This window comes from Idiotropiscis lumnitzeri, chromosome 17 (genome assembly GCF_059441095.1).
Source record: "Idiotropiscis lumnitzeri isolate Australia: NSW breed Sydney's pygmy pipehorse chromosome 17, RoL_Ilum_1.0, whole genome shotgun sequence".
Lineage (NCBI taxonomy): Eukaryota > Metazoa > Chordata > Actinopteri > Syngnathiformes > Syngnathidae > Idiotropiscis > Idiotropiscis lumnitzeri.
In genome coordinates, this window is record NC_142407.1 from 14,517,899 (window position 1) to 14,527,519 (window position 9,621).

The 9,621-nt window shown below is 41.6% G+C and overlaps 2 protein-coding genes across 2 annotated transcripts; one reads left to right on the forward strand and one right to left on the reverse strand.

The window, feature by feature from the left end:
* Positions 1–658: 658 nt before the first annotated feature.
* On the forward strand, positions 659–4,944 carry arl10 (ARF like GTPase 10). Its single transcript, XM_088280299.1, has 5 exons — positions 659–734; positions 1,161–1,408; positions 3,108–3,285; positions 3,711–3,886; positions 4,384–4,944. Exons 2-5 carry the CDS (start codon positions 1,271–1,273, stop codon positions 4,555–4,557), a joined length of 666 nt encoding a protein of 221 aa, XP_088136425.1. The 5' UTR covers positions 659–734; positions 1,161–1,270; the 3' UTR covers positions 4,558–4,944.
* Positions 4,945–5,834: 890 nt separating this feature from the next.
* nop16 (NOP16 nucleolar protein homolog (yeast)) lies at positions 5,835–8,622 on the reverse strand. Its single transcript, XM_088280300.1, has 5 exons — positions 8,376–8,622; positions 7,986–8,094; positions 7,554–7,620; positions 7,371–7,477; positions 5,835–6,297 (listed from the first exon to the last, which is right to left on the reverse strand). The coding sequence occupies exons 1-5, from the start codon at positions 8,474–8,476 to the stop codon at positions 6,160–6,162; spliced, it is 522 nt and encodes a 173-aa protein (XP_088136426.1). The 5' UTR covers positions 8,477–8,622; the 3' UTR covers positions 5,835–6,159.
* Positions 8,623–9,621: the final 999 nt, after the last annotated feature.

Below are 9,621 nucleotides of genomic sequence, written 5' to 3' on the forward strand. Positions count from 1 at the left end.
TGTCATTTAAGGTTTAAAAGGCTGAGAGAGACAACGTTGTCATTGTAACCACTTACCTCACCGATTGCGCTCCCAAAACTTGCAACTTGTTCGGCAGCCACCACAGACAAGAGACCCGACCGAATGGAGATCCTCGTGATCTTGTGTATTGCGTTTACAATTCTAGGTAAACTGAGGAGCTAATTACACTTTTCTCCCTTTTTTGAAACAAAGAACAAGAACATATGTGTATGTAGTATGTTATTGTTTCTGATGTCTTTTTACTTCGGCGCCACGTTTTCATAGCACATCTGTAAACATTTTATTCGTTTTTGGATCCATATTTCAAAACCTGGACGGATTTCATTTCGTCAATCCCGTTCGTAACTCGTAGCAATTATATAGCCAGCGATGGCGCAACAACGAGCCTAGGGGGTGCTATAACGCCATCAGAAAACTATATCGCCCCAGTTAGGATTTTTTTTTTTCAGGACTTGTTTTATTTTGTACGATTTACAGTTTATGTCTCTGCTGGAGTTATGCCACTCGCAACCTACCCCTTCTGGGTTTTGCAGTCATTCGCCTTCAAGAACGTAGCATGCATCCAAGATTTCTTTAAGATATATTGACACACCATGTAACATGACAGCACGAGCGAAAACTTGATGGAGCTACGACGACCACAACACAGCCAAATACTTGATTGCCGTGACACCACAATTATCTGTTTCAAATCGCGTGGCTGGAGAGGCAGAGTGAGTGATAAGGATCTGACTTCTAATTGGAAGTTCATGGACAACATCATTCATGCAAATTTGATCTGGAAGACAGAGGGTTTGATAGCATCTTTTGAGTACATCTTGGAGTATTGGAATGCCTGCCTGTACGTCTCTGTTTAACATTTAAGAAGTATTTGACAATATCCAGTATTAACTTTAGATAATTTTTCACTGGCTTACTGTACCAAGTGCTACCAGTCACTAGCAGGTTCATAGCTCCGAAATTATTGATAAGACGTTTATTCACACCATATTCCGCGTTTGTTGAGGGTGGTCCAGGTAACTTGAACGCACCTTACAACGAACGCAAAAAACGCGAAGCACACTTTTACGCGAAGCACCTGAACGCCCCTTTTTCATCCTGCGCTTCTTTGGCTTTTGAACAACCAAAAACAACACCAGCGGCGGGCGAGCGATCACATGTTGAGAGGAGGAACCGCAGCAGAGGCGGTCGAGACGGCGGCACTCGTCCGGAAAGCAGCCACTCGGTTCCGGCCGCCAGCCCCGCACACATGGTGCTCCTCCGGAACATCTCGGTGGCGCTGACCGCTGCCGTGGCCGCGCTGGGCTCGGCGATCTTCATCGCCCTCAACTACTTCTACCCGAGGCGAACGTGGTCACCGCACGCCCGATACGACACCATCAAGGAAGTAAGGCACCATTCAATTTGGGTTGGCCACAGTACAGGAAGATTGAATCTGTTAGGTGTTTTATGTTTTTCTAACGATACCGATACTGTCCCAATTGCGTGATGCACCACAGAGATTCACCACATAAAGTCAACATATTTGATCCAATGTATGTTATTAAAAGTATCATAGCAAGCGGACTAAAACTTTAAAACTTGAGTGCTGCGCAGTGTAAAGTTCTGGGTTCAAATCATGATCTATGGTGTGTTTGCAAGTATGCCATTGATTGGCAACCTCTCCAGGGTGTACCCCACTTTTTGATTTGCAGGTGTGATGAGTTGATAACACAAAACTGGAACTGATGCAGAGAAAAAGCTTCCAGTTGTCATCAGATGATTTCAAAATTATCCGGCAATGCGGGAAAGTGAAATTTTCCATGTGGTCAGTCATCCCGGCAATCTGATTGGACACTTAACTAAGTGCTGTTCCACTTTTAAGGACACTTATTAATCGTGCCTATTTATAGTTTACGGGGAAAACCCCCACCAAGTTTGGGAATTATCTCGCAAATGACATTTTAATTGACACAATTTAAAACACTTCCTAGTTGTCGTTAAATGCAAAAATAAATATGCTTCACATCCACTTGATATTTTGTTTAAAATGACTGGGAGGAGTATTTTTGCTCACCACGCCCCCCGTCTAGTGAGCCAATAGGCCTTCATCACCATGGCAACCGGGGGTGGAGTAAGGACATTGTGACCAGGTGAGCTGTGACGTTTACTAAGGCAGCAGAGGTGGAAAAGGATAGTATAAACAGATTGTATTTTCACTTGTTAAGGCAGCACTTCGTTACAAAGCCTGTTCCGCATCGCCAAATGAGAATTTGAAAATGTGCTGCTTATCAGAAGCGAATGCTCGTTCGTCTTCTATTTTTGGGCGTTGACCTTGACTCATTTCATATTCTTTATCCTCTGCGAAGAAGGATTAACAATGTTGGGGAGTTGAGACTTGCTCATATTATGGCATATATTTTGGTGTAGTTTTGTGAAGTAACAAAAATTGTTTTGAGTGGGTTCATCAATTAAACTAAATGTCAAGGGGTACCAAAGGGTCGCTATCGTCACCTGTGACCGCCCCTGCACTGTTTCTGCACGACAATCTGCTTGGGCAATGCTGATAAGAAAGCAGATGGCTGAAAACATGAAGCAAGAACCTCTCTGGTTGTGCACAAAGTCCACGCTGATAACGCAGCAAGACAAAAAAAAAATTCCTAAGCCGTGTCTCGCTCCATCTTGAAGTCAATCCCCCGGTGGCAGATGGCTTGCTTGTTTGTGTGCCGTTTGGCTGTTGACTCAACATAAATCACAAATGCATATCAACACAAAATGTCAGCGACTCGGCCTCCTTTTTTTGGAAACATTATGCAGCTGATTATGTTTAATGACTGCGCACAGATTCGAGGCGCTGCTCTGGCGTGAATAAATGATGGTGAAAAAAAAGGGGTATGACTGACATGAAAGATGCCAGGGGAACATCTCTAACATTCTAAACGGATGCAAGCTGGAGCTCAAGTTGAGTTTGCAGCCTTTTTTGTATTCCTCAACATGTGCTCTTGGAAAAAAGATTGTGCTGGCATGAAGCCAAGTACATGCTAAATACACAAAGGGTGCCCGGAACCGGAGATTGCGGGTCTGACGTTTCTTCCACCCACCCACAGGAAGATGAGGACCGCCGAAAGCGTCAGGTGCTGGTGCTCGGCTTGGACGGCGCTGGTAAGAGCAGTGTGCTCCAGGGCCTGACGCCTGGGGGGGCCAAGAGGGGCAGCAGTCGGCCCACCCGAGGCTTCAACTTCATCAGCCTGAGTGCACCCGCTTGTCAGCTGGACTTCCTGGAGAGTAAGTGCCAATTAGCACATTTGTATGACCCAGCTCTCTTTTTCATTTTAGTCATTTGCGGTTCCGCATTAGCACCATTGTGTGGAATCTTGGTGCCAAGGAATAAGAGTATGTTGAATTGAGTTGAGGAACTTCATTTGGACAGAAGTGTTTTCCCGCCAATTTTGAGGCAAAAAAACTTTATTTGAGCTTAATTTAGACAGAAGTAGCTCTTACCGACTATCTTGCAGTAACTTGCAGTATAGCTCGCCCACAGGCACATGGAAAAAAAAATTAACTTAATTTAAAAAAACTTAATTTAACTTTACGTGGTTTTAATTTGGCACTTCATACACTCTATTATCGGTATACAAGCAATTAAAAAGCCATTTTTTAAAAATGGGTTCCCTTTAAAAATTTTTTTTATGGTTTTGTTTGTTTTAAAGTTGGCGGCGGTGAGGAACTGCGCCCCTACTGGTCCGAGTATCTGATCAGAACTCACGTGCTGGTCTACGTGGTGGACTCGTCTGATCGCAGCCGCCTCCCGCTGGCAAAGTTGGAGCTGCACCGCCTCTTGCAGGTGCAACCCCAGTTGCCCGTAGTGGTCCTGGGGAACAAACAGGTACGAATTTGAAGTCCCTCTAAAATAATATGTCGTAGAAATTTGACACATCACAGAGAAAAGTAACAACCCTGCCAATATGAATAAATCAAATGGCTCAACTACAACCAGGGGAAAAAGGAAATGCCTTGCATTGAACTTCTTCCTACACATAACAGCATGTTTGAGCCACGCACGCACGCACACAATAAGAGCCGCTCACAGCCTGCGGTGGGTACAATATATCCCACCGGGTTGCTGTGACAACCAGGCACAAAGTGGCTACACTCGCAAGAAGCCCTGGTCCACACACTGGCTTTGGGTGCATCTACCTTTTCACTCATGGCTGACAACGAGGCACACGAAACAAGCTTTTCTGAGTTTAGGCATAGCATGGTCACTATCTCTTCACCAGATGTCTTTCAGATGTATTTAGAACCAAATCTCTGAATACACTTCACAGTTAAGACAAAAGTTGCATGGATGCAGTGATTGTAATTATTTGTGGCTCCTACCAGGATAAACCTGACGCTGTGAGTGTGTCAGAGCTCCACGAGGCCTTGTCTCTGGGCTCGGTGGTGGAGGACAGGAAACTGTTCCTCCTGGCCGCCCAGCTGGGCTCAGACGGCGCCCTGAGGAACTCCTGCAGAGGCCTGGATGCCTTCCAGGACCTCCTGCTCCAGCTTGCGTGATAGTTGGAGGAATCGGGGCTCCCGTTTCTTCTGGAACTGTTTTAAAGGAGGAAGACGTGCAAAGGCCGACAGCACAGACTAGAACATTTCAAGTCCTTTTCCGCTCTCATCGCACATATTTTTGCGCTGGCTTGTTTTGGCGTGCCAACGGATATGAAGAACAGATTATACACGAGGATGTATGACTCATCTAAAATGTCATTTTAGAATAGGTTTATTATTGGGCGTTCCTGTTTTTAAAATGAAGCTTGGACCTTGGGGAATGTACATGGAAAAGAGCCTATTTGTCTCGGCTGGCCAAAATTGCTCCTAAGATCAGAGCCAACTTTAACTTTTGTTCCCATATTAACACAGTTGCAACATAAGACAAAGATGATATTCAAACATCACAAATTTGAACAAACTACAGTATTGTAAAACGGTCAAATGTAATTGATGTTTATTGTTTTAAGCATAAAAGGGGAAGTCAACCCTCAAATTTCCTTGACAATATGTTCTGTATTGTATTATAGGATTGTATTGTGTATATATACATTGTGTATTGTTAGTGGAATACAAATTAAGATGCAAAATCCAAACTGTTTTTTAATCCATCTCAGCCGGTGGCCATTTTGTTACTTACTGTGGTAGTAAAAATGGGCTCAGGTAACAACCAATCACAGCTCAGCTTCGCAAAACAGGTGAGCCACGTTTGGTTAATCCCCAAGCGACTTTGATGTCATTTTCAGTCGACAGCAAGTGACAAAATAGCCGTCCCTGAGATGGATAAAAACAGGTGGATTTTTATTCTCAACTTCGGAATTCTATGTTCAGACTCAGTTTGACATTTTCTCATTTTTATGCTACGGTGGTTAACGTATCTTTGAATGTTAAAATGTAACTTCGGCACATGTACAGTTCGTAAATGTTTTTAAGTTTGAGTCTGGAATAAAAAAAAAACATGATGCAGAATGTAGATTACCAGAATCTCATCTCTCATTAATATCTAATATCACCGCGGCGATTGGTGGTTGGGTGAAGACTCACAATTAGGAGGGCTTTTTTTTTTTTTTTGTTTTATTCCCTTTGATAGTCGTAGAAATGGATTCATGAATGGACTCCGATTTTAATGACTGGAGAAGAGGCTTTGCCCGTTTTATGCAAACTGTTGTACATATGTCCATGTCATATTGCAATCTATGTGTAAAATTAAAAAAGAAAGTGTTACAATACATGCCATATAATGCATCAATGTTCGCTGCTCAAGCCTGTGCACGGCTGTATGATGCGAAACAAAGTCATTTCAGAAAACTATTTTATTGAGACGCAAACATCAAAACACAGTCCATATAAAAAAATTGCTCAAGTCCCTTATCCACTGATTTGTGGATTAAAAGAAATAATTCCAGAAGTCCAAGACATCTCAATGTGGTGTTTTTGTTTTTTTCATAGGAAGTGTCGTCAACACAAACTGGGTCAACCAAGGAAAATGTCATTTTATGCGCGTTATTCATGTCCGGGACACCATTTTAAAGCTCTTTTGTGAAGAGCAGACTCTTCTGAGTATATTTGGAACATCCTCTAGGAACATTCTTACTTGAAAGCACCCCCGGCATCCAACTCTCAGTGAGACATGGGGCCGGCGAGCGAGGCGACGAAATCGGCGTGGTGCTGCGGGTGGAAGCGCTTGTACTCGGCGATCTTCCGCTTTATCTGCTTAGGCGTGTCCTGGTAGTAATTTTTCTCGTCACGGGCCATCGCCTGCAGGGTGAAAGGACAGCGGGAGAGAAGTCAGATGGGGCAGGGCGTAAAGAATCCAGTGGAATTGGTCTTTTTTTCACACTGAAATTGGCATGTTTAAAATGAATCTTTTGCAAAAGACAAGGCAAGGCAGTGTCGTTCTCAAGCGTCAAAGAACAACATGTACATTTATTTGGCTTTTGAGGAGACGTGGATTGGAAGACGCTGAGCAGCAAATACAGTGGAACGCCATCTGTTCTGGTTGCTGGATTTACAGTTAAAAGGAAAATCAACCCTGAGGAAGTTCTGTAACGTTAAAGAATTTGTTCCACACCATTATACAAGTGTCATGCACTCACTGCCAATCATTTTACAGCAGTTTGAGTAATCTTTCTAGAGACAAACTGTTGTGTTGACAAAGGACGCAACAGAAGAGTGCACTCTTTTGCCAGAAAAAAAAATTGTAGTTTCTTTTTCAATTTCCATTCTTTAGTAATTAGCAGTAGATGAGAAATTCTGACTGACGCGCAAAGTAAAACATCAAGCAGAACAGTGACAAAACAACAGTGAAGAGGTCTTTTGATGGCAAAATAATTTACAGAAAAAGAACTATGTAACGAACCATGAGTGATGTTGACTCTACGTGGGTTGTGATGAAGATCGCTTTTTTTTTTTTTTTTTTTTTTTAATTGCATGGCATTTGACATCCTCTTGCTGAACCGCATGTCACCTTTTCTCACAATCACAACACTTTTTCTACTACCTCCCATGAGACATTATTTATGGACCTAAACAGTCATTTTACCTGACTAATTTTTGGGGAAAAAAATAAATAACATTGCTATATAAATAAAGTTGTATCGTATTGGAACGGTCGTTGCTCCTTCTTTGCCAAGGAAGCGTAATTATTTATACAGCCACTAGATGGAGTCATTACCCCATCTCTTTTGTTTCATTCAAATTAAAAAAAAAAGTCAATGTTAAGTGAATGATAAATAACCATCATACATGTTGGAAAAATTGCTTGCTTTTCAGAGGTTTGGTTAATGCTAAAGTGCAGCATTAAAGTGTAATGTTCGTTGTTGCCTTCCTACCTTGTAGTTGTCTTTGTGTTCCCGGATCATGTGCTGGACGTACTGGATCAAGTCGGTTGACAGCGTCTTAGGGTCCCGGCCTGGCCGGTTGGCCTCCTCCTCCAACTCTGCTCACACATTTGACACGCACATTGTGACACACCACACCTGTGCCACACTTCACCACCATGCACCAAAACTTACGGTTGACGACGTAAGGCTTGGTCACAATGCGGGCGGAAGCGGTCCTCTTATTTCTTAACCCAAAGAACTGGTAACAGTAGAAGAGGGGGGGGGGGGGGGGGTATTTGGTCATCTTACCAATATTATCACATTTAAAATGTAATCATAGATGCACACATGTCTGGTTTTATTATACTGCTTTTTCACTTGAGTTGTAGCTGGTATCAACAACACCTTTTTGCCACCATATGGGTTTAAAAAAAAAAAAAAAAACAGTTTCGGGAGACCCTGGTGCCTACCCCGAAGCGTGAAACAAACCAAATGCATCTTTTATTATCTGGCCATTTCTGAAAATGTCTGAATGAGACTTTCTTTTTTCTGCACCTCCACTCATTGGGACACAACAACTGCGCTAATATGGTGGGGTTCCATGTACTCTGCATTTACACTTACACTGTCTTTCTTGATGGGAAAACTGCGGTTTGGGTCGGATACCAGACCCATCTCCTGCAAGTTCCTGATCATGGTCTTACGTCGATCCCATGCGTCTCGTATCTGTTTACTGAACAAAAATCAAATCAAAACACACAAGCCATAAATCATGTGAATTTTCAATTGATTTGACTTAGCAGGAACTTAACTGAAAGCCATGAATGAAACTTCATAAACATTGACATGCATATTAAGAGATTTCATATACACCCAAGACGTAAAATAACACACAAACAGCATCACAAAACATGCATTTCATTTCTCATTATCTTATTCATTTCAGGGGATAATACAAAGAATTGACATGTTTGCCACATATAGAGCCATAGCTAGCATGCTAATCACGCTTACGTGTCTATCTTCGGATTGGCTTTCTTCAGGCACCTCTTCTTGAGTTTCTTGCGGTCTACGTTATATCTAAAGGTATTCCTTTTGTTCTTAGCTTTTGGCATAATTACAGATTATTAATCTCAGTTTTTCCTAGAATAAATTTTGTAGGTATTTCAATGCTAAGTGTGGTTAGCAACGAGGAAAAACGTGTAGCAGGCCAGCAGCGAGAGGAGGATGTTGCGCTTGTAAATTTCCGGTCATGTGACAATACTTCGTTGTTTTCCCAATGCTTTAATGTTTATTCCCTTCTATTTTTATTTAGTTGATAACATAATCGATATTTTAACATTTATATGATAATAATAATAATAATACATATACACAATACATAGTTATCTTTTATTAAATGACTCGATAGGCGACGACGTAGTACAATTGTGGTCATGTGACCACTAAGGCGCCCCTTCGTATTTTTCCAAGCATTTTTTTCCATGTTACTCTTATTTTTTCAAATTGAACAACTTTAGTTGGTAACATATAACTCCACTGTTCTAAACATTATATAATAATAAACATTTTATTGATATTAAACTGAGTTGACGAGCGATGACGTACATTTTTTAATTCGGGTCATGTGACATTTAAGGCCACGTTCCTTTATAAGTTTTAAAAACAAATAAACAAATACATAAATGAAAAGATGGTGGGAGGAAGGAAGAAAAACAGGTTAAACAAAATACACAAATCACTGGCACATTAGCACTAGCTTTGAAGTTTTCGTGAATTAGAATTATATATTATTACTATTTATTTATTAGATGACGAGCAAGGCTGCGCAACGCCATGTGAAAATCAGGACGCCTCTATTTTTGCACCAGAGGTCCCAACTGTACAGAGTCCAAGTATAAGATCTAAACACCGGAATTTACAGCTTCATAGAAACCTTTTTTATCAAAATAAGTTGTATTATTAATTAAATAATGCTATGAAGAACTAGCGTTTGTTTATAGTTCCGGTCAGGTAACCTTAACGCTTCCTGGTTGCTAAATATGCTGTATTGCATATGAAATATTTGCTACAAATGCTCATTGCTACTGTTTTCAATTTGCTGGTGGGGCCTGTGCAAAACACTGACATGACGTACGTGGTTTCATTAACAACAAGCCACTCAATACTGCATTATAAGTTTGGAGTGAAGAACAGATCAATAACTCTATCAACCTGACAATGTGCGAGCTGCTGCAGTCATGCCTTGTGCTGGAGCAGT